We start from the raw sequence: 27,841 nt of genomic DNA, 5'->3' as shown, positions 1-27,841 counted from the left end.
GGTTTTGTATGTTTAAGCTGTTTCATAAACAAATATGAAAGCATATCTTTCTAATGTTTTGTGTTTGAGTGAAGTAATTATTCTAAGATCATGAAAAAGTGCTCTGAGATCTGAAACAGGTAGAGACTTTTGTTTGATTATGCCAGGATCAGTAGCGATGTCTGGCATTTAATTGGTAAGATGTTAACTACTTAGGTGCTATATGCCTGCTGACTCTGACTCTGGCCTAGCTATTTAAAAAAAAATTCTTTTGTAATTCTCCTTGAAAGTTTTCAGGTGTTTTTTGAAATACTTTTGTTATTTTAGGTAGTAATCTTTGGTGACATACTGTACTTTTTAGAGAGCAAGAACTACTTGTTGATTTCAGAGCCTTGGGAAAGATCCTAAACTGCATGTATTCCTATATCCTTTCCTTTACCTAGTCTTCAGTGCTATACTTTGTCAGACTCCCAGAAAAATGGATTGGGTTTTTCAGTGCCTTGGGACTTAGAATGATGAGTACCTTAAATTTTAAGACTGCCAATCTCAAAATACGAAAAACCAAGAAAGGCAATGGTTGGCTGCCCAGGCAGAAATCAAGACTGTTTGGCCACAGGTACAGGGCATGGTTTTCAGATGCCTTAGTCCAGTAACACTTCCTCAAGTGTGATCAAACTGAACATTGATTCACACTAAGCTTACATGAGATTGATAAATCAGACTTCTGAACTTTCATCAATAATTCAAATGATTAATAGGACTAAAATACTAATCTCAGCTGGTCAAAGCAATTTATTACCATTATAAAATTCTATTTGGGAAAGCTGATGAAGATCAGATAGTTACTTTGTAAGTGGAATCTGGTCAGAATAGTGCCATTTAGGTGATCTTAAGGGATGCTGTCATCAAGCTCTGGTAGCACAGAACAGAGCATTATACTGATACATGCATGTCATTCAGAAAGAGCACTTTCCTTACCACCTTGTCCTCTAGACAGAATGAACACTTCTTCATGTTTGTTCTTTTGTATTGGATATTTTGTATCAGTCTAAAAACAGCAGTTATTATATTTCTATATTGAATAAACTAAGGTATAAGACCAGTTTATTTTATCTCACCATTTATATTCTAAAGCAGCTTTTTAGGATTGCTTACCTCCTGTGCTTTGAGTAAACAGTCAAAACCCATTTCTGTGTTTGAAAAGTAGGCTGGGTGCAGTGGCTTATGCCTCTAATCTCAGCACTTTGGGAGGCTGAGGCAGGTGGATCGCATGAGCCCAGGAGTTCAAGACCAGCTTTGGCAACATGGCGAAAATCTGTCCCTACAAAAAAACACAAAGATTGGCCTGGCGTGTTGGCGCATGCCTGTAGTCCCAACTATACGGGAGGCTGAGGGGAGGATGGCTTTTGAGCCTGGGAGGTGAAGGCTGCAGTGAGCAGAGATCGCACCATCGCACTCCAGCCTGGGTGACAAAGTAAGACCCTATCTCAAAAAAAAAAAAAAAAAAGTAGGTCTACTTCCTGTCAGTAGGGAGGCGGCATAGCGTAAAGTAGCTTTAGCTTTTAATCAGACTCATTCAGACCTGACTCTGCTGTTTCCCAGCCTGGTAACACCGGACAAATTGCTTATACTATTTTGAGTTTCTGTTTTCTGGTAAAATGGAGATAATTGCAACTCTGCAGAAAGAACTAGTAAAAAACTAAATCTAGAGAGAGAGGAGGAAAACCAAGAAAACAGATATTCTGGAAGGCAAGCAGTGTGTTTCCAGGAGGGGTGATCATCTATATCAAATACTGATCATAAGCAAAAAGAGGTCAGAGAAATGACCGTTGGAAATAAGAATATAAGCTCACTGGGTTTCTTCTTTAAAAAAAAAAATTAAAAAGAGTGTTTTTAGAGACAGGGTTGTGCTTTGTTACCCAGACTGTAGTGCAGTGGCATGATTGTGGTTCACTGCAGCTTTGAACTCCTGGGCTCAAGTGATCCTCAGTCTGCAGCATCTCAAAGCCGTTGGTGTTATAGGCATGAGCCATTGTGCCTGGCTACTGGGTTTCTTCTTGATAGTTTTTGATGAAAGGTTGAAAACACTTACTAATTTGAATGGGTTTAACTGGGAAGAGGAGAATAGAAGACAGAGAACATACACAATTCTGAGGATTGTTTTTGCTATAGAGAGAATGAGAGAAGGGAAGTAGCTGGAGCAAGAAATGAAGTTAAGCCTTTTTTTTTAATAGAGGAAGGAATAGTATGTATATGTGTGCTGAAAGTAAAGATCCAGGAGGGAGGCAGAATGTGACGAGAGGAAGGAAGGGATTGCCAGAGTCCTATCCTTGAATAGGCAGAATGAAGGGGTGGATCGAATTGCACAAATGGCTTACGTGCTAAGGGCAGGGATAGATGGGCATAGATGGGAGATCTTAGAAAGGGCCCTTCTGACATTCTGTTTCATTGTGAAAATAGAAGTAAGGTCATCAGGCTGGGCACGGTGGCTCACGCCTGTAATCCCAGCACTTTGGGAGGCCGAGGTGGGCGGATCACGAAGTCAGGAGATCGAGACCATTCTGGCTAACACGGTGAAACCCCATCTCTACTATAAATGCAAAAAAATTAGCCAGGGGTGGCAGCGGACGCCTGTAGTCCCAGCTGCTTGGGAGGCTGAGGCAGGAGAATGGCGTGAACCCGGGAGGCGGAGCTTGCAGTAAGCCAACATCGACTGAGCGAGACTCTGTCTCAAAAAAAAAAAAGTAAAGTCATCAGCTGAGAGGGAGGATGGAGGAGCAGGTGTTAAGAGGTTTGAAGACGGAAGACAACTAGGAGAAGGGGATAGACTAGGAATTTACGTATTATTTCTGGGCAGTGTACAGAGTCTGAGGAATAATTGCTGACTGACTCTTTAAACTTACATGGTCATAGGTTTTTCTCCAGCTATGTTTAGCTGCATGGGTATACAGAGTAGGTGAACAATTGGTTAAACCAGGGTTATGATTTATCCAAAAGAATAAAAGCAAGACAAGAACAAGGGCTTTGAGGGAATGTACATGGGAGTGATGTTTTATTTCACCTAAATAGTTTAGAATGTATCTGTAATCGACAAGAATTTTTAAAAATCACATACAACCATAATACTTTTTTTTTTTTTTGAGACAGGGTTCACTGTCGCCCAGGCTGGAGTGCAGGGGCACAGTCACATGTTACTGCAGCCTCAACCTCCTGGGTTCAAGCGATCCTCCCACCTCAGCCTCCTAAGTTGCTGGGACTATAGATGTATACCACCATGCTTGGCTAATTTTTAATTTTTTTGATAAGAGATGGGGCCCAGGCTGGTGCTGGTCTGGAACTCCTGGGCCCAAGCCTCACAAAAGTGCTGGGATTACAGGCATGAGCCACTGTGCCTGAATCACAATACTTCTTTAATATTAACTAATATTTAGTCTATCTTCAGGTTTCTCTGATTTTCAAAATCAGAAAACCAGATTTGTTCAAGTTGGGACTAAAGGTCTGTACATTGCATTTGATTGCTGTGCCTCTTAAGTCATTTATTCCATATGTTTCTGCTTACTCCTCTTTTTCAGACCATTGATGTGTTCAAGAAATTTGGTCTTTTGTCATCTAGAACTTTTATATTCTGCATCTGACTAGCTGTCTGTATTCTTGTATTATTTTTACTCTAAAAATTTTTAATTGTGGTAAAATTCACAACGTGGTAGTTACTATCATAACCAAGTGTACCGTTTTGTAGTATTAAATATATTCACATGGTTTTGTCCTGTGGTGTTATTTTAAACATGTTCCTCTAGATCCCTTACTTTGTGTAAACTAATATCAGATCTAGAGAGGCTTGATTTGATTCAGGTTCAGTTTTTAACTTTGTTGGTGAGGGGTCAAGGACATAGGTGGTTTGTGTGTACTTCTCATAGTGTCTTATTGGGAAGCAAGTAATGTCTGGTTGTCCTAACAATGAGACTGATCATTGGGTTTAGGTTTTGTAGCCCAGGGGTCCTCAACCCTGGTACTTGTCCATGTCCTGTTAGGAACCAGGCCGCACAGCAGGAGGTGAGTGGCAGGTGAGCAAGTGGCAGATCAGCAGCAGCGTTAGATTCTCACGGGAGCACCAGCCCTTTTGTGAACTGCGCGTGCGAGGGATCTAGGCTGTGCGCCCTCCATGGTGCGATCTAACTAATGCATGATGAAACCACCAGGCTCCCCAAATCCGTGGAAAAGTGTCTTCCATGAAACTGGTCCATGGTGCCAAAAAGGTTGGGAATCACTGTTGTAGCCTGATCTATCCATTTAAAAATTTTCCATTGATATTTTTTTTCACTTAATGGTTTTATTAACCATTGATGATCATTGCCTAGATCCATCGTTTTCTTAGAGATGGTAAACTATTTTCTAATTACGTAACTCTTTTTGGATTTATTAGCTAGAATTCTGTTAAAAACAGTCACCTAGTTTCTGCCAGAAATGCAGGATAAATGTTTGTGTCTTTTATTATTTATTTATTTATTTATTTTTCAAGACGAAGTCTTGCCCTGTTGCCCAGGCTGGAGTGCAGTAGCGCGGTCTTGGCTCACCACAAGCTCCGCCTCCTGGGGTCACATCATTCTCCTGCCTCAGCCTCCCAAGTAGCTGGGATTACAGGCACCCGCCACCACGCCCGGCTAATTTTTTTGTGTTTTTGAGTAGAGACGGGGTTTCACCGTGTTAGCCTGGATGGTCTCGATCGCGTGACCTCGAGATCCACCTGCCTTGGCCTCCCAAAGGACTGGGATTAACAGGCATGAGCCACAATGCCCTGCCAATTTTTTTATTTTCTAATTTCTGGTGACTGAGTTTTTTGATTTTTAGATAAAAGTATGAACTCACGAAGTTCATAATGACTCAGTTGCAGTCATTCTTCTGATGTTCAGTTTGTCTCATATTTGGTCAGTGGAAGCTTCTTCAAGCTGGCTCCTGTGTCCCCCACAGCTGCTGCAGCCTTGGTAGCCTCACAGCTTGTTTGTATCTGTCTTGTCCTGCACTTGAAATAATCATTTTCTGCAAGAAGCTCCTAGTTTCTTTCAGTGGGAAATGGTAGAGATTGTAATATGGGTGTCCACTTTTAAAAGGTGTGGGTCGGGCGTGCTGGCTCACTCCTGTAATCCCAGCACTTTGGGAGGCCGAGGCGGGCGGATCATGAGGTCAGGAGTTACAGATCAGCCCAGCCTATATGGTGAAACCCCATCTCTATTAAAAATACAAAAATGAGCCTGGCATGGTGGTGCGTGCCTATAGTCCCAGCTACTTGGGAGGCTGAGGCAGAAGAATTGCTTGAAGAGGTTGGAGTGAGCCAAGATTGTGCCACCGCACTCCAGCCTGGGTGACAGAGTCAGACTTTGTCTCAAAAAAAAGAGGTGTTGTGGCTTTTGTTTATTTGATTTGTTTAGAGTACTGATTGGTTTCTTTTTTTAACAGGCATGCCCAAAGAACAGTACGAGCCCCCTGACCCTCGGAGGATGTATACAATTATGTCTTCTGAGGAAGCAGCAAATGGAAAGAAATCCCATTGGGCAGAGCTTGAAATAAGTGGTAAGACATGGAAGCATGAATTTATGGTATGGAAATTAAGATATGGTAGTAAACAGAGTTTTCTAATGCCAATACAGGAAAGAAACGATTATATTTTACAAATATGTTTATAAATGATTGTATTTTAGTAGCTTATCTTAGAAGCAGGAAGGTTCAATGAAAATATGATTGAGTCAAAGTTCAAAACCCATTCATTGTATATTTTCTCAGTATCAGTGTCCTCTTACAAAATACATAAATGTAAAATAATAACAAGGATGAAATGAAAATAACACATGTTAAATACTAGTGCCTAGTCAAGTATTTGTTCTGGTATTTGATTCTCTGATAAAGTAGGATTGAGCTTTTGCATTAGCAGTGATGGATTTCTAGTGGGGTAGGAATGGCTGATCTGTATAGGTTTTGGGGTAGATTTGTTTCTCCTTATTTTCTTCATTGGCTTCTGAGTCTGAGTCACTGAGGACAGCCCTATTCAGAAACACAAAATCTTAGGAGTTTGAAGCGGACCTCAAATTTTCCTTCCCCTTTTAATGCAATCTGGACATACTCAAAGAAATATATGACCCCTCAGATGTGAAGGATATCCTTTCCCCAGCATCTCTGCCAGTGGGCACACAGCCTCTTTTTAAATATTTTGAAGATGGTGAAGGGACATTACTTCTCAGGGCAACCAGTGCTAGTGAAGTTTGGTGTTACTGTTGGCCTAATATGCTTCCCCTTTCCTTTCAGTTTGTTCTGATTTTTGCCTTCTGAAATAGTACAAAACAAATTTTGTCTTGTTTCTTGTGACTGTCCTTGATTTTTTAAAATTTAATGCAGCACACATACTGAGCATATGCTGTGTGTAAAACGTTTTACCTGGCGCTGGCCCACGTGCATGAAAGATATATAAAGTCCCTCTTTTTATGGAGCTTATGACACTAGGGAGTGAGAGGAAGGGACTGCACAAGTATAAATAACAGACAAAACATAACAAATCTAGGTATAAAAGTGCTATATAACAGTAAGTAAAAAGGAAATAAGGATAATATCATTCCTCCTTTGTCAGCTCAAAATTTCTGGTTAACCTATTGAGTAAACTGAAATGCCTGCCTTTGCAGACATAGTAGAGGTCAGTACACACATGGGTCTCTCCTGTTTTCCTCCTTCTGATTTCTAGAGTGCTGGACTTTATGAAACCAAGTTCAGCTCAGTAAGTAGGTGTGGTCATGGAGAGTGAGATTTCTCTTCCTCTCTCCTGTCAGATTTGGCTTTCTGTGCCAGGGGAGCCCAAAGAGAAATATGCACTCTCATTTTGTAGTTATTCTCAAAGCACAGGCTGTCACCACTCCTAGTTTTCCCTTTTAATTTTTTCAGGATTGGCATTTAACTATATTTACCTCTCCTTTTTTCAGCCCTTATTAGCAGTTTTTGAATTACAGTTCCTTTGCTTGTAAGGAAGTTCTCCCTATCTTACAGCATTAGGATATGCTAGAAAGCACTCAGGTCATTGAGATACATCTCTGAGGCTAAGGAGAGGAGAATCTCCTCCGCCTTCTCCTCCTTCCACCACATACTGTGAACTCCTTGGTGATTCTGAGTCACCGTTGTCTGCTTACCCTGAACTTTGGGAAGAAGTTCTGGATACACATATAGGGAAAAACTCTCAAACCATGTTTTTTCTTTGCTCTCACACCACCACAATCATCAACACAAAGGAAGACTTCTGTGACCAAAGGTGTGGGTTTCTTTTCCCCACACACCAAGCAGCAGACACCAGTTATGTGCCCTCCTATTCAATTCCAATGCTGTCTACCTGGAGGGAGCGTCACATCCCACAGTTTATGGACTCAGTCCCCAAGACTGCCCTCTGCCCCTTCTATCACCAGTCCCGTGTTTGGGCCTCTAGAACTTTGACCAGCTTCAAGTTTGGGTTCCCACGGAGCCCCTCTTTGAGTTCAATTAATTTGCTTCAGTGGTTCACAGAACTCAGAGAAACATCTGCTTACATTTACCAGTTTATTGTAAAGGATATTACAAAGGATACAGATGAAAAGATGCACAAGGCAAGGTGTAGAGGAAAAAGTGCAGTGTCCATGCCCTCCCTGGGCACACCACCCTTCAGGAGGAATCTCCTGCATTCAGCTATCTAGAAGCTCTCTGAACCCTGTTCTTTTGGGTTTTTATGGAGGCTTCATTACATAGGCATGGTTGAAAGCTGTAGAAATGTGATTATTGGACAAGCAAGGCACATCTGCTCAGACTTCTCTTGGGCTCTCTGTGTAGCATTCCTTCCTCTAAGGTATGGGGCAGGACCCTCTCCGGAATGAGGGTCTTCTGACCCCCTAGTGAGATTAGAGTCCTGCCTTGGGCAGGGGAAAGAAGGATAGGAGAAGGTCATAGAGAGATCCTGTTTCCCGAGGCCTTAAGCACTCTAACATTATAACAAAGACTATGGGAGTTAGGAACCAGGAACCATGGATGAAAACATGAATATATTATACCGTAATACAACATAGGAAGGAAGAGGGGATACTCCTCTAAAGTAACCTTTCTTCATTTATTATTATTATTTAGAGATGAGGTCTTGTAATTCATGTTAGTGAATTATTAGAAGGCCAAAAGCCTTGTAATCACCACCCCGGTCAAAAATTAGAACTTTTTCACTTTCCCCCGAACCCTCTCTATATGCCCCAGCCAGTCACAGCCCCCACCCTGCTCCCAAAATTAACCATTATCCTGACTTCTATAGTTGTTACTTTCTTGTCTACAAGGAAGTAGCTTTAGCACCAAATTATGTATACAGGGAAGATACTTGGGGGTGACAAAACTTAACTACATATTTTAATTGTGGTGGTTATGTAACTATGCATTTGTAAACGAATCATAAGACAGTAAGAGTGAATTTTACCATATGTAGATTATACTTTGACATTTTTTTAAAAAGAAATTTTTTTTAAAGATTCAAGGGAGAGTGACAAATAAGCAGCATGCAGAGAAATAAGCCTCTGAAGCAAATCAATGCACGTGATCAGAACGAATACTAAAAATGATAATTCAAGGAAACTTTCCTGAATTAAAAAAAAAATCAAACTACCGACTGAAAGAACACACAGTATACCTGAGAATATCAATGTAGAAAAACCAACACCAGGATATATTCTGATGAAATTACTGAGTTTACGGAAACAGCATATGTTTTGGGCATCTAGCAAAAAGAGCAAGTGACTAGTAAGAAAATCAGAGTGTCATTAGACCTGCAGCAAGGCTTTATGCCATACCAAAAAAATTTTTTGGAGTAACATATTTAAGATACTTTAAGATTGTGTGAGCCGAGGATCTAGAATTCAGCAAAACTGGCTTTGAAATATAAAGGGCACAAACTATTACCAAAATACAGGAAACATAGGACATGCTGTTGCTGTGAACACTTTTTAAAGAATCATCTAGAGGACAAGCTTCTAGACAAAGTGATTGGCGTATGAACTAATAGGGGGCATTTAATATACAGTGACTTGAAAAACTAAGTCTGAAAATAGGAGTGTATGCAGGTTAAATGAGAAAGCTGATAGTATGTAGTGGGTACGTACTCTGACAATGTAGACCGACCACAGTTATATAAAGGGGGGCAGGGCGGGTAAATGATACGCACACACAGTTTTATCTGCTCTCAGTAATCATATTGGTGGGATGAAGCAAATAAATAAATATTCTATCATCCCATGTCCCTGAAGAACCAGGACTGTCAGTATTAAAGAAGATGCAGATATAATTATAAAAGAGGGGAACTAAAAGCCCTGTTATCCTGAATTTGAATTAAAAGTTCAGTATGTTTTCATAAGATTTTAGCTTGTATATTTGATATTTTGTCATACATCATATAAAACTTAAATATATTCATACCTTGTATTTATAAATGCATATGGTTACAAATATATGTCCTAGATCTGTCCATTGAAACCTTAGAAATAATGACTGACTCTAGCTAGAAATATCCCTAGCCCTGGCTAATTTTTATTTTTCATAGAGACGAGGTCTCATTATATTGCTCAGGCTGGTCTTGAACTCCTGGCCTCAAGCAGTCCTCCCGTGTTGGCCTCCCAAAGTGCTGGGCTTGCAGACATAAGCCAACTCAGCCCAGACTGGCTTCTTTATTTGTTTCATTTTCACAGATTTAGGAGGTATAAGTACAGTTTTCTTTTTTATATTTTAACAGTCTGTTTATTATTTATTTATCCCTCCATAGAACCACCACCCACACCAAGGAGATTATTTGGAGTGGATCACCTCCTAGAGCCTGGACTCTGACATCTAAGGCTTCCCACTCCCTAATTTTATGGCTTAGGTGGGGGATATGGTTCAGGCAAAACTGGTGTCTCCTTTTGGATACTGCAGAAGCAGGACCTAAGCATACCCATAAAGGTGGCCACACCCATCAAGAGTTGATTGGCAGGCTGGAAGACAATATTCTCCCAATGAAGGCACTTTTACTTCTATAGGGGGATGGGAATTGGTTAGCTGGGAGTGTTGTTGTTGGGACAGGGAAGAGTTATTTCCATGGAAAACTTACTTGCAGGTTACAGAGAGAAATGAGGGGAGTTTGCCTACACTGGCCATCTGTGGGGCCAGTGGGGGCTGCAGTATATCTTTGCTACTGAAAGAGGAAGGTTGACGTAGGCATTAAAGCCAAAGAGGCCCTTAGCAATTAGGCCCAGTACCCCTGCGATGGTTTTGGGAGTGGTTTCCTCTCTCAGCAAGGTCGATAATGGAGGTGATTAGGTAGAGGATCACTGTTAAGAGGGTTTGGAAGAAATTACTCCAGGGCCAATTGATGAATGGTATTTTGGTGTGCAGATCACACATGTAGCTGACAAAAGAGCGGCAAGGATCATTTCAGCCACCAACAGGGAGGAATACTCTGGTGTGGAGGCACTTGAAGCAGATCAGGATCACCAGGCACAATGTAATCTTAGCAAACCTGGAGGATTCCCTTTTGGGTGCACAAGAAGTTGGCCTCAGCAGCGGGGGAGCTGAGAGGCACTCCGAATCCACCATGGCATGGGCTGGAGTCCCTGGAGACGCAGAAGATGTGCTCACTTGTTCATGGGGTCGAGGACACTGCGCACCCAGCCATCTGGCTAGGAAGGGGGCCCCTGGTGCGCGGGGAGTCACACATACAGTTTTCTTACCTGGATATATTGTGTAGTGGTGAAGTCTGTCCTTCTAGTGTACTCATTGCTCTAATAGTGAACATTGTACCCAAAAGGTAACTTTTTCACCTTCTTCGCCCTCCCATGTTTTGGAGAAAGAACGTCGGTATTTGACTGTTTCTGAGTTGTTTTGCTTAGGATAACAGCCTCCAGTTCTCTTCAGGTTGCCGCCCAAGATGTGCTTTCATTCTTTTTTATAGCTGAGTAGTATTCCTTGGTGTATAGATACACTACATTTTGTTTATCCAGTCATCCATTGTTGGACACTTAGGTTGATGCTGTATCTTTGCTATTGTGAATAGTGCTACAATACATGAGTGCAGGTTATCTTTTTGACTTGATGATTTCTTTCCCTTTGAGTATACCCAGTAGTGGGATTGCTGGATAGAATGGCAGTTCTATTTTTTGTTCTGTGAGAAATCTCCATACAGTTTTCCATACAGGTTGTACTAATTTACATTCCCACCAACAGTGTTTAAGCATTCCTTTTTCTTCACATCCTTGCCAGCATCTGTTGGTTTTGACTTTTTAATAGTAGCCTTTCTGAGTGGTGTAAGATGATATTTCATTGTGGTTTTAATTTGCATTTCTCTGATAATTATTGATGTTGAACTTTTTTCATCTTTGTTGGCAATTTGTATGTCTTTTGAAAAATATCATTTCATGTTCTTTGCCCACTTATTATTAGGGTTTTTTTTCATGTTGAGTTGAGTTTCTTGTAGATTCTGTATATTAACCCCTTGTCAGATGCGTAGTTTGCCAATATTTTCTCTCATTCTCTAGACTGTTAATTATCATTATTTTTGCGGTGCAGAAACTTCTTAATGTAATTAAGTCTCATTTATCTATTTGTTTTGAGATAGTATATCATTGTTCTGTGGCCCAGGCTGGATGGAGTAGTGTAATCTCAAACTTCTGAGCTCTAGTGATCCTCCTGCCTCAGCCTCCCGAGTAGCTAGGTGCACACAACCATGCCTGGCTTTTTTTTTTGGAAATAGGATCTCACTTTGTCACCCAGGCTGGAGTGCAGTGATGCCATCTCGGCTTCACTGCAGCCTCGACCTCCTGGGTTCAAGCGATCTTCCTGCCTCAGCCCCTCAAGTAGCTGTGATGATTGGGAAGGCGCACGTCATGGTGAGTTCTTCCGTGCTGCTCTGTGGCCTTCTGGCATGCATTGTTTCTAAGGAAAGGTCATACTTATCCTTGTTTCTTTTATGTATGTCTGTTTTCTGTGGCTACTTTAAGAGTCTCTCCTCATTACTCATTTTGTGCAGTGTGATGATGATGTGTCTTGTAGTTTTGTTTCGTTCTTTCGTTTTTCTTGTGCTGCTTAGGTTTTCTTGAGCTCGTTGGCTCTAGGTTTCTGGTTTAGGCTACCATTTTTTCAAGTAATTTTTTCTGCCTCCCTACCTTCCCTCCTTGGGGAGTACAGTTGCCTGTATTTTAGGCTACTTGAAGTTGTCTTACAGCTAACTAATGCTATGTTTAATTTATTCTTGCCTTTATTTTCTTTTTTAAAAATATTTTAGGCAGTTTTTATTGCCGTTTCTTTAGTTTTACTAATATTTTTATTTGCAGTATCTAATCTGCCATTAATTCCATCTAGTAATAGTATAGTTTTCATCACAAGTTGAGCCATGGATGTTTTTTATATCACTCATGCTGTTACTGAACATTTTCCCTACTTTTTTACGTATATTTAATACAAGTACCTTTTAATGCCCTTATCTGCTGATGCATCTTTTTCATTTCTGGGTTGGTTTTAATTTATTTCTGTCTTCTACTTTGTGTACCTGGTAATGTTTTATGGGACACAGTGTACTGTGCATTTTACCTTCTTTGGTGGCCAGATATTGTATCCCTAGAAGTACTCTTGAGCTTTCTTCTGAGACACAGTTAGACTATTTGGAAACAGTTTGATTCACTTAAAGCTCACTTTAAAGTAATACTTTCCCGAATACTCTGTGAATAGGTTTCCCATGCTGACTGGTGGAATACAAATTGTTCCTGACCCGCGTGATCCCCAAGGATTATTCCCTCGGACTGCTTCGGAGTTTTGCTCTTGTCACCCAGGCTGGAGGGCACTGGTGCAGTCTCGGCTCACTGCAACCTCTGCCTCCCGGTTCAAGTGATTCTCCTGCCTCAGCCTCCTGAGTAGCTGGGAGTACAGGTACCCGCCACCATGCCCAGCTCATATTTTGTATTTTTAGCAGTGACGGGGTTTTACTATGGTGGCCAGGCTTTTCTTGAACTCCTTTCCTCTGGTGATCCGACTGCCTCGGCCTCTCCAAGTGCTGGGATTACAGGCATGAGCTACCGCACCCAGCCCGCTCTGCTGTTTTCAATTTTTCTGTACCCCATCCTTGGTCCCTGGCCTCAGGTTATTTCTCACATGTATTTGCTGATGATTGTGCAGTCGAAGACTCAGGGGCCAGGGCCCCATCCTTTTCAGATCTCCAGAGTTTTGTATCTGTGTAGCTCTCTCCTTTTTGGCAGTCTGTCCTGTGGACTCAAGCCACCTTGGCCTCTCCACACTCCTAGCTTCATTTCCTCAACTTGTGTATTACATAGACTACCTGCGTTCTGTCCCTTTGCACTACTATCAGGAAAGTTCTAGTAAGCTGGAACTGTGATAACTGCTCACTTTGTGGTTTCCTATCTATTACTCATCACTGTCCTGTGCTGTGTGGTATCTAGTGTCTAAAAAATGATTTTCTAATATATTTTGTCTGGTTTCTTTGTTGTAGGTAGGAGGATAAATTCAGTTCCTGTTACTCTATCTTATCCAAAAGTTTAGTAAGCCTATCATATATATATTTTTAAAAGACCGTGTCTGATAACTTCAGTATCTGAATCTTCTGGGGGTTCCTTTGATCTGTAAATTTGTTGAATGCTGGAAATAGTAGAATGTCTTGATGGTATTTTCTTCCTTAGGAGTGAATTTACTTTTGTGTTTTCCAGGCAGTTGTAGAGGGGTAGATGGCCTTAATCTTACTAGGGTTTTGGCAGGACACAATGGCTCATGCCTGTAATTCCAGCACTTTAGGAGGTCTTGGCGGGCAGATCACCTGAGATCAGGAGTTCGAGACCAGCCTGGCCATCACGGTGAAACCCCGTCTCTACTAAAAATACAAAAAATTAGCTGGGTGTGGTGGCGGGCACCTCTCAGCTACTTGGGAGGCTGAGGCAGGAGAATCACTTGAACCTGGGAGGCAGCGGTTACAGTGAGCCAAGATCATGCCATTGCACTCCAGCCTGGGTGACAGAGCGAGACTCCGTCTCAAAAAAAAATAAAAAAGAAAAAGAAAAAAGTAATAATAATTACAGTTTCTTTGAATTTGAATCAGATGTTCAGTGCTTGTGAGGTTTGGCCTATTGCTGGGTCACCTTATTCCATTTGTAGCTCCCAGCTGAAATTCAGTGGGTTTTCTTGTTTGTTTGTTTGTTTGTTTGTTTGAATCAGAGTCTCTGTCACCCAGACTCCAGTGCAGTGGCGCAATCTTGGCTCACTGCAACCTCTGCCTCCCGGGTTCAAGCAATTCTTCTGACTGAGCCTTCTGAGTAGCTGGGACTACAGACGCCTGTCACCACTCTCGGCAAATTTTTATATTTTTAGTAGAGACAGGGTTTCACTATATTGGCCAGGCTGGTCTCGAACTTCTGACCTTGTGATCCACCCGACTCAGCCTCCCAGGTGTAATCCCAAAGTACTGGGATTACTGGTGTGAGCCACTGCACCCAGCCAACTTGGTGGTTTAAGAGAGTCTTCTTCCCAGCTGTGTAAGATGACTAGTTCTGCTGAGTGCCTCATTCTCTCATTTCCAGCTTTTGGCTCATTGGCTTGCCTGTTGACTGCTGCTTGTGATTCTGTTCCTCTAGAGAGGTAAAGTGGTGGGACATGTCCTCCTATTACATGTCGGTACTTCCCTTCTCTCCAGGTTCTTTGTCACACCTTTGCTGCCGTTGTAGTTCTCCTGTGCTTTTGAAGTTGTGCTTTTGTGGAGTTTTTTAAAATCTAGTTTTTCTTTCCCTCAGTGGGATGGTTGGTCAACACAAACTACTCTTGTTACAGGAAGCTGAAATCAGACATGAACAAACTTTAAAATACTGCCTGAAGATCTGAAAATACCAAACAATTCTTATGTTTGTTTTGTTTCTATTACATGGGTACGGCACTGTGGTTGCCTGCTCTTGAGGGACACCTGCAGCCCACAACAGCTGTACTTGTCCTAGGCCCTTGAGATGGCAGTGCAGGGCAGAGAAATGTACTAACCAGAGCCACACTCAGGAAGCTTCCAGAAAATCCACTTGGGTCTGAACTCCTCGTAGTCACTAAATGATCTTTGAGTCAGATGCCTACAGTCCCCACCTTCACCTTGGTTTACTTTATGGCATTCTCCAACATTTTGAAGCCTTGAAACAGCGAGAATGTTGGCTCTATTCATACTTATTTTTCCATGAAGGAATGATAGACCATATCTCTCAAATTCTAGATTATGCTCTTCCGAGGTTGTGGTTTGTTGTTTTGTTTTGTTTTTGAGACAGAGTCTCACTCTGTTGCCCAGACTGGAGTGCAGTGGTGCAATCTCTGCTCACTGCAAGCTCCGCCTCCCCGTTCACACCATTCTCCTGCCTCAGCCTCCCGAGTAGCTGGGACTACAGGCGCCCACCACCACGCCCAGCTAGTTTTTTTCTTTTGTATTTTTAATAGAGACAGGGTTTCACTGTGTTAGCCAGGGTGGTCTCAATCTCTTGACCTCCTGATCCGCCCACCTCGGCCTCCCAAAGTGCTGGGATTACAGGCGTGAGCCATTGCACCCAGCTGCTTGTTATTTTCTATATCTGCAAATGCATAGTTATTTTGATTTCCTGGTAGGTATACTAATTACATCTAGTTCTTTTAGTGTTTGCTGATCACCCGCCTGATTTCAGAACACACAAATTGATTTCTCTTGTCTCTTGGCATTTAGCAATAAATGGTGCTGGGTATTTTAGAATGAAATCACTTACCGAAACAGGGCTCTTAACGTAGGTCAGGATAATCCCAGCCTTCCTCCAGTCACTAAACTGCTTAAAAGTAAATGCAAGTTTTGGGGTACTTATGAGTATGTATAATTTTGTGGTGAAGTTTTGTGGTGAAGAAGTAGATAAGTATCATGAGATTATCAAACGGTGACTTCCTTTTTGTTCATTGACCTCTTCCAGAAAATTAGGATCCTTAATTTCTTGTATTGCATAGTTCCGTGGTAGAGATTTATCTTTCTCCAGTACATTATGTTCTTTTACTTCTGTTACTAATCTTTTAAACTCTGAATTTTCTTTTTTTTTTTTTTGAGACGGGGTCTTGCTCTGTCGCCCAGGCTGGAGTGCAGTGGCGCGATCTCCCCTCACTGCAAGCTCCGCCTCCTGGGTTCATGCCATTCTCCTGCCTCAGCCTCCCAAGTAGCTGGGACTACAGGCGCCCGCCACCACGCCCAGCTAATTTTTTTGTATTTTTAGTAGAGACGAAGTTTCGCTGTGTTAGCCAGATGGTCTTCTCGATCTCCTGACCTCGTGATCTGCCTGTCTCGGCCTCCCAAAGTGCCGGGATTACAGGCGTGAGCCACCGCACCCAGCGTAAACTCTGATTTTTTAAACGAAAATGAAGTACCACATTTTGAAATTTGTTTTTTTTTGCTTCATTTGTTGTGAACCTATTTCCACATCAGTGTACATAACTATTTCATTCTAAAAGAGAATGGGTAAGGAATATTATATGAATGAAACATAATTAAGTATGCTCTATTAATGATCATTTGTATTTCTCATTTTCCCCAACTACCAACAATATTATTATCTTAGCATACCTGAACAAGTGTTTTCATAAGGTAAATCACAAATTGTGGAATTGATGGGGCAAAGAATACTCAGGTTTAACATTTCAGTAGATATTACCAGACTGGCTTCCAAATAGTTGCATCTTTCCCATAATGAAAGAATGTGTCTGTTTCGCCTTTCGCCTTGTCAGTATTGGATATTAGTCTTTTTAATTTTGCTATCATAAACATTTTTTATTACTGAGTATGAAGATTTGTTTTTAATATGCTTTGTTTTTTTTAGTGGCCTATTCTTACCCGTTGTTCATTTTCCTGTTGATTTCTTCGTCTGTTTGTTTTCTTTTCTCTCATTATACAACTCACAGGAAATCATGAGGGCAGGGACATGATATTATTTGCCATTCTGTCCCCATACCAGCATGGTGGATACTGAAAATTGACTAATGGTTAGCTTCCGAACACGTTGGTGTCTTCCCCATGTAGAAAGAAGTTTTACATTTTAATGAATTCAAACCTGACAACTGTTTTCATGTTTGGATTCTAGGATTTGAGTTATGCTGAGAACTATTCTGTTTCATTTCTTTCCTGGTTTTTTGGTACTTAGAAATTTATTCCAAAGTTATGTGTGTGTGTGGTAGAGATCTGAGTTCTCCTTGTCTTCCTGCCTTTACCTCATATAGGATTTATGCTTGTACTTGACTTTTTTCCTTTCCCTTATTCACAGACTTTGTGGTTTTCTTTCTGGCTACCTTCTGCCTTCTTGAAATGTCAGCTTATTTTTCTGACAGATAGAATTATGATCACCCTCTATGGGAAAATGAGTATACAAGTTGGCAGACTTTTAAAATGAACCTCCATAAATCCATAGAAGTTGTATGTCTCCATTCAGGAGCTCTGTTTGCTGCTTTAGGCAAACCCTTCCCCTCTCTTGAGTGAAGCAAAGACCCAGAAAACATGGCAGGGAACCAGGCACAGGGGCTCAGCCTGTAGTTCCAGCTACTTGGGAAGCTGAGGCAGGAGGATCATGTGAGCCCAGGAGTTAAAGGCTGCAGTGAGCTATGAGCAAGCACAACACTGCACTCCAGCCTGGGTGACGGAATGAGACCCTGTCTCAAAAAAACAACAAATTGTTTTATATTAAATGCCTTATTCATATTGACTGTCAGCTGTGTGTTTTCAGTTTGTGGTATGGTGTCTCTTCTGTTTACAGCAAAGTAAGGGAAATACCTTCTTGGATTAAGATTTTATTATACAGTTTTACTGAAGTATAGTTGACATTCAGAAATTGGCATGCATAAAGTGAATAATGTATATATTTTGACTGTGTACACCTGTGAAACCATCACCACAATCAAGAATGATCGTATTCATTGATCCTGGAAGTTTGTGATCCTTCCTTCCCCATCTCTCCTGCTTCTCCATTCCTTCCCCCATTTCTTTTTTTTTTTTTAATCTGGCTCTGTCGTCCAGGCTGGAGTGCAGTGGCCAGATCTCAGCTCACTGTAAGCTCCGCCTCCCGGGTTTACGCCATTCTCCTGCCTCAGCCTCCCGAGTAGCTGGGACTACAGGCGCCCGCCACCTTGCCTGGCTAGTTTTTTGTATTTTTTAGTAGAGATGGGGTTTCACCATGTTAGCCAGGATGGTCTCAATCTCATGACCTCGTGATTCGCCCGTCTCGGCCTCCCAAAGTGCTGGGATTACAGGCTTGAGCCACCGCGCCCGGCGTCCTTCCCCCATTTCTAAGCAACCGCTGTTCTGCTTTCTATAACCTTAGATTAGTTTGCATTTTGTGGAATTTTTGTATAAATGATGTTTTTTAGTATGTACACATTTTTCTTTTTTTCATGCAAATGGACACCTTGCATTTTTTTGTTGTTGTTTTTGGTGATTTTGTTCTGCTCTTACCCTCTGTACTTACTCAGTAGTTCGTCCATAGTGTTTTGCTGGTCTTTAGTAGTGCATTCTTTTTTATTACTGAATAGTAGTTCATTGTATGGCTGTGCCAGCATTTATTTGTTCTCCTGTTGAACACACTTGGGTTGTTTCCAATATTTGACTATTACAAATAAAGCTGCCATGAACATTCCCCTTTGTGTGGGCATAACTTTTATTTCCTAAAAATGGAATTGATCGTATGGTAAGCGTATGTTTAACTTTCTAAAAAACTGAAACTGGTTTGCAAAGACGTTTTGTTTTATATTCCTACTAGATGTCTTTGATCCATGCCCTCACCAACACAAGTCTTAAATTTAGCCATTCTTCTGAGTATGTAGTACTATCTCAGAGTGGTTTAAATTTGCATTTCCCTAATGACTCCCAATTTTGAGCATCTTTTCATGTGATTATTTGCCATCTGTTTATATCTTCTTTGGTGAAGTATCTGTTAGATCTTTCACTTGGTTTGAAAATTATGTTTTATTTCTTTCTCTCCCTTTTTTTAGACAGAGTCTAGCTCGGCTAATTTTTGTATTTTTATTAGAGATGGGAGTTTCACCATCTTGGCCAGGCTGGTCTTGAATCACCCTGACCTTCAGTGATCTGCCACCCAAAGTGCCGGGATTACAGGCGTGAGCCACCGCACCTGGCCCCTCTTTTTCTGTCTCTGTCACTCTTTCTCTTTCTCTCCCTTTTTCTTTCTTTCTCTCTCTCTTTTTCTTTTCTTTCTGTTTTTCTTTTGACACGGGGTCTTGCTCTCTCACCCAGGGTGGAGTACAGTGGCACAGCCTTAGCTCACTGTAACCTTGAACTCCTGGGCTCAAGTGAGCCTCACTCCTCAGCCTCCTGAATAGCTTGGGACTATGGGTGTGTGCCACCATGTCTGGCTAATTTTAATCTTTTTTTAGAGACTGAAATCAGCCTAGGCAACATAGTGAGACCCAAACTCCTGGCCTCCAGCGATCCTCCCGCCTCGGCATTCCAAAGTGCTAGGATTAAAGGTGTGAGCCACCATGCCCTGCTTTGTTTTCTTAATGTTGAATTTTGAGAGTTTTATATAATAAGCCCTGAAATTAGGTAATGTTAGCCCTATAGCTGTGTTCTTTTTCAACATTGTTTAGATGTTTTCTTTTTTTTTTTCTTTTTTTGAAACAGAGTCTTATTCTGTCGCCCAGGCTGGAGTGCAGTGGCTCAGTCTCGGCTCACTGCAAGCTCCTCCTCCCTGATTCACCATTCTCCTGCCTCAGCCTCCCAAGTAGCTGAGACTACAGGCGCCCACCACCACACCCAGCTAATTTTTTGTATTTTAAGTAGAGACAGGGTTTCACTGTGTCAGCCAGGATGGTCTGGATGGTCTCAGTCTCCTGACCTCGTGATCCACCCACCTCGGCTTCCCAAAGTGCTAGGGTTACAGGCGTGAGCCACCGCACCTGGCCTCAACATTGTTTAGATGTTTTCTAAGTCCTTTGAATTTCCATATGAATTGTAGGATTGGTTTACAAATTTCAAACTTGGCATTTTTGGGGGAATTGTGTGTTAACTCTGTAGACCAGTTTGGGGAGAGCTAACCTCTTGATACTGAGTTTTCTCACCTGTGAACTCCATGTATCTCTTCATTTATTTTGGACTTCCTTACTTTCTGTTAGCATTGTTTTGTAGTTTTGACTGTACATTTTTTTGGTCAGATAGTTTTGATGCTGTTGTAAATTGTGTCATTTTAAATTTCAGTTTCTGATTGTTCATTATACAGAAATACACACTTTTTTGGTATATTGACCTTGCTAAATTTTCTTGTTAGTGACATTTTTGTAAATACCATAGGATTAGTTGCATAAATATGTATATAGATACATGGAATTAGTTACATACATATGCTGTTTGTAAGTAAAGACAGTTTTACTTCTGCCTTCCAAATCCTTTGTTTTTCTTGCTTTATCGTATGGGCTAGAACCTCCAGTATAACACTGAATGGGCATAGTGAGAGTGGACATTCTTGCTTTGTTTCTCATGTTAGGAGGAAACCATTAATTCCTTTACCACTAAGCTTTTTGTAGATGTCTTTTAACAGGGTTAAGAAGTTCTATATTTATTTATTTATTTATTATTGTTTTTTTGAGATGGAGTTTCACTCTTGTTGCCCAGGCTAGAGTGCAGTGGCATGATTTCGGCTCACTGCAACCTCCACCTCCCAGATTCAAGGGATTCACCTCCCGAGTAATTGGAACTACAGGTGTGCCCCACCACGCCTGGCTAAGTTTTTGTATTTTTAGTAGAGACGGGGTTTCGCTGTGTTGGCCAGGCTGGTCTTGAACTCCTGACCTCAGGTGAGTCCCCACACCTCGGCCTCCCACAGTGCTGGGATTACAGGCGTGAGCCACTGTGCCCAGCCAAGAAGTTCTGTTTTTAATTTAGTGCATTCTCTTTTTTTAAAATCAGGAATGGATATTATATTTTCATCCGTCTTTTTTTTTGTTTTTTAAAGTGCATCTATTTAGATGATTCTGAGGCTTTAATTTTTTAGTCTGCTAAGATAATGAATTTACATTGATTTTGGAATGTTAAACCTTTAATTTCTGAAATAACCTTGGTTGTTATCTTTTCAGTATACTGCTGGATTTGATTCGCTAAGATTTTGTTAAGAATTTTTGCATTTATATTCATAAGGTTTTTTTGTGCTTTTCTTGTACTGTTTTTGCCTGGGTGGTATCAGGGTGATACTTCAGAACAATGTGGAAAGTGCTTTCTCATCTTTAGCTTTCTGGACGGAGTTGAGTAGAATCGGCGTTATGTTGTCTTCAAATGTTTGCTGGTGGTTACCAGTGAACCGGTGTGGTTGTAGAATTTTGTGTAGGCAGGTTTTTCAGTATAAATTCAATTTTTGTAATGTATTATTGGTCTATTTAGGTTCCTGTTTCTTTTTTTGAGTGTGGTTTGGTACCCTCTGTGTATGAAATTGTCCATTTCATGTGGTTTGTTGTTATTTATTGGAATAATATTCAAAATATTTTTATAATCTTTTGATAATTTATTAAGGTATAGTTACCTATAGGCGACTTCACCCTTTTTAGTGTATAGTTATAGAAGTTTTGGCAAACCTACAGTTGTGTAACTAGCACTAAAATCAAGATAGAAGCCAGGCCCAGTGGCTCACACCTGTAATCCTACCACTTTGGGAGGCTGAGGCAGATGGATTGCCTGAGCTCAGGAGTTCGAGACCACTCTGGGCAACACATTAAAACCCTGTCTCTACTAAAATACAAAAGAATTATCCAGGCATAGCAGTGTGCTCCTGTAGTCACAGCTACTCGGGAGGCTGAGGCAGGAGAATTGCTTGAACCCCGGAAGTGGAGGTTACAGTGAGCTGAGATCACATCACTGCACTCCAGCCTGGGCAACAGAGGAAGACTCTGCCTCCAAAAAAAAAAAAGAGAATAGTTCTGTTGTCCCTAGTCCCAACCACTAGGGAGGCTGAGGTGGGAGTGTCACTTAAGCCTATGAGTTCAAGTGCAGCTTGGTCAACATTGTGAGACCTTGTCTGTATTTGAAAAAAAAAAAAAAAAAAGTTCTGTTGTTTCCCCAAATCTCCAGTGACTGTAGTCAGCCTCCTTCCTTCACCCAGAGCCTCTGATCTTTTTTCTATTCTTACAGTTTTTTTCTTTGTAAGAATGCCATATATATGGCACAATAGAGTATGTAGCCTTTTACATTTCATAGAAGTTGTATGAGTGAGTAGCTCATTACTCAGTAGCATTTTATTGTCTTCATGTATCATTATGTGTTCCTTTCCCAGTTGAAGAATTTTTTTTGAGTTGTTTACTATTTCTGGAAATCATGAATAAAGCCACTGTAAACATTTGAACAGATTTTTATGACCTGTATCTTTTTAATACTTAAAAATATATAGTGGTGCCGGGCGCGGTGGCTCACGTCTGTAATCCCAGCACTTTGGGAGGCCGAGGCGGGCGGATCACAAGGTCAGGAGATCGAGACCACGGTGAAACCCCGTCTCTACTAAAAATACAAAAAATTAGCCGGACGCGGTAGTGGGCGCCTGTAGTCCCAGCTACTCAGGAGGCTGAGGCAGGAGAATCGCTTGAACCCGGGAGGCAGAGGTTGCAGTGAGCTGAGATTGTGCCATTGCACTCCAACCTGGGCGACAGAGCGAGACTCCATCTCAAAAAAAAAAAAAAAAAATATATATATATATATAGTGGTTTTGATCTTTCATTCCAGATCATAGTAATTTGTATCTTTTCTCTTTTTCTCCTGATCAGTGTGGCTAGAGGTTTATCAGTTTTACTCTACCTCTCAAAGAACCAGCTTTTGGGTTATTGGATTAGTTGGTTTTCCCTTACATATTTCATTGATCTCTGATCTTAGACTTATCTCCTTTCTTCTGCTTAGTTTGCATTTAATTTTTTTCCCCCTAGTTTGTTAAGATCGAAGCCAAGGTCATTGATTTGAGACTTTACTTCTTTTCTACTGCTTTAGCTACATCCCACAAAATGTGGTGTCTTTTTATGTTTTCCTTTTCTTTCAGTTCAAAATACTTCTCATTACTCTTTTGCTTGCTTCTGACCAGGGAGTTATTTAATTTCCAATATTTGGGTATTCTCCAGATATCTTTGTTGATTTCTAATTTAATTCCAACATATTTTTGTCAGAAAATGTACTGTTTGATATTTTAATCTTTTCATTTTTCAGCTTGTTTAATGACCCAGCATGGGATTTGTCTTGGTAAATATTCTTTGTGTACTTGAAAAGAATATGTATTCTGGCCTGGCGCAGCCGCTCACACCTGTAATCCTGGCACTTTGGGAGGCCGAGGTGGGTGTACCACAAGGTCAGGAGTTCGAGACCAGCCTGGCCAATAATGGTGAAACCCAGTGTCTAGTAAAAATACAAAAATTAGCGGGGCATAGTTGTGGGCGCCTGTAATGCCAGCTACTCGGGAGGCTGAGGCAGGAGAGTCGCTTGAACTCAGGAGGTGGAGGATGTCGTGAGCCGAGATCACGCCACTGCACAGAGTGAGCCTTTGTCTCAAAAAAAAAAAAAAAAAGTGTATCCTACTGTTATTGGGTAGAGTATTATAGAAATATTAATGAGGTCAAGTTTACTGATAGTTTTGTTGAGGTCTTCTATATCCCTTCTGATTTTCTTTCTTGTTAATTGAAAAGTTCTGAAATCTCGTGGATTTGTCTGTTTCTTCCTACAGTTCTGTCATGTTTTGCTCATACTTTGTTACTAGTTGCATAAACATTTAGGATTGTATGTCCTTTTGATGAGCTGACTGATTTATCATTATGACTCATCATTATGAAGTGACCTTCTTTCTCCCTGGGGATATTCTTTGCTCTAAAATCTACTTTGCTATTAGTATAGCTGTTTCTTGTTTTTGTTTTTTTTTTTTTTTTTTTACTAATATTAGCATTATGTATATTTATTCATACTCAGATTCTATTTGCCTTTATATTTGAAGTGTGTTTCTTGCAGGCATTGCAGAATTTGGTCTTTTTAAAAAATGCTGATAGTCCATTTTATGTGGGTTCTTTCAACCATTTTTTTTTTTTTTTTTTTAAAGATGGAGTCTTGCTCTGTCGCCCAGGCTGGAGTGCAGTGGCGCGATCTCAGCTCACGGCAAGCTCCGCCTCCCGGGTTCACGCCATTCTCCTGCCTCAGCCTTTCAAGTAGCTGGGACTATAGGCGTCCGCCACCATGCCCGGCTAATTTTTTGTATTTTTAGTAAAGATGGGGTTTCACCGTGTTAGCCAGGATAGTCTCGATCTCCTGATCTCGTGATCCACCAGCCTCAGCCTCCCAAAGTGCTGGGATTACAGGCGTGAGCCACCGCGCCCAGTCCAGCCATTTGATTTTAATATGGTTATTCCTATCATTAGATTTAAAATTCCCCATCTTGCTATTTGTTTTTTATTCATATCATTTATTCTTTGTTCTATTTTTTCTTCACTGTCTTGTTTTGAAATAATAAAGCTTCTTTGTTTTTTCTTAACGTCTTGCTTTGAAATAATAGAGCTTTTTTAAAATCATTCCATTTTACCTCCTTTGTTTGGCTTTTTTGGCTGTAACGCTTTATTAGTTAGGGCTCATGGTGTCTCCTGTCAGGTAGATGAGCTGGCAGTGAATCATTTCACCTTTTCTTTACAGGTTGGATATCTCTTAACTAGAATATCCCTTGGGATCAAAAGTGATTTGGATTTCAGATTTTTTTTTTTTAATTTTTGAATATTTACATGTATGTGTGTAATGAGATATCTTGGGGATGGAACCCAAGTCTAAAACTTGAAATTCATTTATGGTTCATATATACTTATACATAGCCTGAAGGTAATTTTATCCAATATTTTAAATTTTGTACATGAAACCAAGCTTATCTACATTGAACCATGAGAAAGCAAGGAAGTCTGTATTTCATGTCATTGTTCCAAAAGTTGCAGGTTTTGGAGCATTTTGGATTTTAGATTAGGGATGCTCAGGCTTTGTCAGAAGTTAATTTGCCTTCATTTTTGGAAGCTATTTTTGGTAGTTTGCTAGGTTGACAGGATTTTTTTTTCCTTAGAGTACATTAAAGTTTTTACTCCTGGCCGGACGCCGTGGCTCACACCTGTAATCCCAGCACTTTGGGAAGCCAAAGTGGGCAAATCACCTGAGGTCAGGTGCTCGAGACCAGCCTGGCCAACATGGTGAAATCCCGTCTTTCCTAAAAATACAAAACTTAGCTGGGCGTGGTGGTGTGGGCCTGTAATCTCAGCTACCCAGGAGGCTGAGGCAGGAGAATCGCTGGAACCTGGGAGGCAGAGGCTGCAGTAAGCTGAGATCCTGCCATTGCACTCCAACCTGGGCGACAGAGCGAGACTCCATCAAAAAAAAAAAAAAAAGATTTTGCTCATCTGTCAGTCTCTCTTACTGTTTACAGCTGGGAGTCTGCTGCATTTTATCTTTGCTCCTCCTATCTGAAATGTTTTTCCCCTCCTCTGGTGGCTTTTTAGATTTTCTCTTTTAAGCCATTTGATTAAGATGTACATGTAATTTTCTTTTCTTGCTTTTTATGAAAATTTCATATGTTTCATATGTTATGGAGTTGTCTGTCTGTTTTGAGCTGGAGTCTCACTCTGTCGCCCAGACTGGAGTGCAGTGGCACCAGCTCAGCCCACTGCAACCTCCACCTCCCGGGTTCAAGTGATTCTCCTGCGTCAGTCTCCCTAGAAGCTGGGATTACAGGCGCCCACCAGCATACCTGGCTAATTTTTGTGTTTTTACCATGTTGGCCAGGCTAGTCTTGAACTCCTGACTTCAGGTGATCTACCCATCTCAGCTTCCCAAAGTGCTGGGATTACAGGCATGAGCCACTGCATCCTGCCCTCATTGAGCTTTTTGTATCTGTGAGTTTAGAGTTTTCGTCAAACATAGACATTTTCTGCTGTTTTTTCTCTTGTGTAACAACTTGAGATACAATTCACACATTGTACAGTTCACCCATTTAAAGTGCAAATCTAGTGGGTTTTATATATTCACAGAGTTGTGCCACATTTGCCACAATCAGAACATTTTCATCATCCCAAAAAGGAACCCTGCACCCGTTAGCAGTCCTTCCTCTGACATTGAGGAACAAAGTCTAGCCTCAGTTCCGTGTGAACTTGGGAGTTGCTGCCTCCACAATCCTTTCAGGTGTTTTTTTCCCTCTGGCTCAGGCAGTTTCTTACATGCATGTGTCGATCAATACTCTGTTGACAACAAGCCAGGGAGTTGGGGGCCCCTTCAGATCTCTGGACTTCTCTCTGTCTCTTCTCTTCTCTCTAATGTTCTGCCTCTTGATTTCTAATTACCTTGACTTCCCTGGACTCTCTGTCTCTGGAACTCAGGGAGGATCACTATCCTCTACCTGGGATTTCCCTCCTTGGGCTGCCTCCTGTAAGTGCTGTCCAAGGAGTAAGCTGAGACAGTTATAGGGTCTACCTTGTTTGCTTCCCACCCTTCAGGAATGACTCTCCTGCACTGGTTGGTGTCTCATCTTAGAAATTTGCTGATTCATGTATATTATCTGATATGATAGTTGTCACAGGTGGCATGGTAAATTTAATTCTTGTTTATCTTGGTAAGAAGTCTCAAGGTTGCATTTTCTTCAACCAATAGAAAATTAATCAGTTCTGAAAGATTGGTATGTTTTCGTTACATTTGTTTCATTCTCTCTCAGATTAGATCCTGAACCAGTAAGGAGATTATGGGGAACATTCTTAGGTTGTAGAAACCATTGACAATTTATCAAGAAGTACCAAAGTACAGATTTATTATTGCATTGAAAGATTTTATCATTCTATTCTTAGTCACTGAATCTTATGCCTACTACATTTGATTAGAAAGGTCTGACTTAATATTTGAAGTGTTTCTGGGCAAGTGTTTTTACTTGCTAACACGTAATACAAATGCTGCTTGGCTCTGTGGTTCTTCATGCAGTTATCACTTGGGTACTCTGGTCTTAAAACTCAACTAAGAATACCTTGTGTTCCTTTTTGTTTTTAGGCAACATTCTTGTTTTCTGGAGATAATGAACAGCCTCTGAGATAGTAGAATTTGTGTTATTTTGCATAAGTCCAAACCAGTCATGATGTTCAGATATTGGATTTATCATTACTATAAATTAATCATATTTCCCTCTCATATCTGAGATAATTTTAAAGGATAAATTCTTTTTGTACTCCAAAGATGCAATCTAAGTAGTGTTGGCACATTAACTTTTTATTTTAACCTGCTAAGTGAGGAGCTTATAACTTAATCATAGCAATGAATTGTTGTAGAATAGGTAAGATTTCCTGTTAACCCCTTCTCACAAGTTGGATAAAATTTAAGTTACTCATAACAACATCTAAATCTTACTGAATCTACAGAACAAATTGTAGAGAAAACTATATAATCCGTTCCTGTATTTTTTTCTCTTACAGGAAAAGTAAGAAGCTTAAGTGCATCTTTGTGGTCACTGACTCACCTGACAGCTTTGCATTTGAGTGACAATTCCCTGTCCCGAATTCCTTCAGACATTGCCAAGCTTCACAATCTGGTGTATTTGGACCTGTCATCTAATAAAATTCGTAGCTTACCCGCAGAACTCGGAAACATGGTATCACTCAGGTATGCAGATACAACTTAATACATACTAACTATATGACCCCTAAAACAAAATATAGGCCGGACATGGTGGCTCACACGTGTAATCCCAGCATTTTGGGAGGCTGTGGTGGGAGGATCATGAGGTCAGGAGATCGATACCATCCTGGCTAACATGGTGAAACCCCATCTCTACTAAAAATACAAAAAATTAGCCAGGCGTGGTGGCGGGCG

General features: G+C 40.9%; 1 protein-coding gene across 2 annotated transcripts in view; it reads left to right on the top strand.

Moving 5' to 3' along the window:
* CNOT6 (CCR4-NOT transcription complex, subunit 6) overlaps window positions 1-27,841 on the top strand; it is an 88,692-nt gene that overhangs the window by 30,477 nt on the left and 30,374 nt on the right. For both annotated transcript variants that reach the window (XM_011976841.1, XM_011976842.1), the window contains exons 2-3: window positions 5,434-5,547; window positions 27,445-27,631. In XM_011976841.1, the coding sequence (XP_011832231.1) occupies window positions 5,436-5,547; window positions 27,445-27,631 (299 nt within the window). In that variant the 5' untranslated portion in view covers window positions 5,434-5,435. The remainder of the gene's footprint in view (window positions 1-5,433; window positions 5,548-27,444; window positions 27,632-27,841) is intronic.

This window comes from Mandrillus leucophaeus, unplaced genomic scaffold (assembly GCF_000951045.1).
Source record: "Mandrillus leucophaeus isolate KB7577 unplaced genomic scaffold, Mleu.le_1.0 Scaffold170, whole genome shotgun sequence".
Lineage (NCBI taxonomy): Eukaryota > Metazoa > Chordata > Mammalia > Primates > Cercopithecidae > Mandrillus > Mandrillus leucophaeus.
The sequence above is the reverse complement of the archived record's forward strand: the minus strand, read 5'-3'. Positions and strand labels throughout refer to the sequence as shown.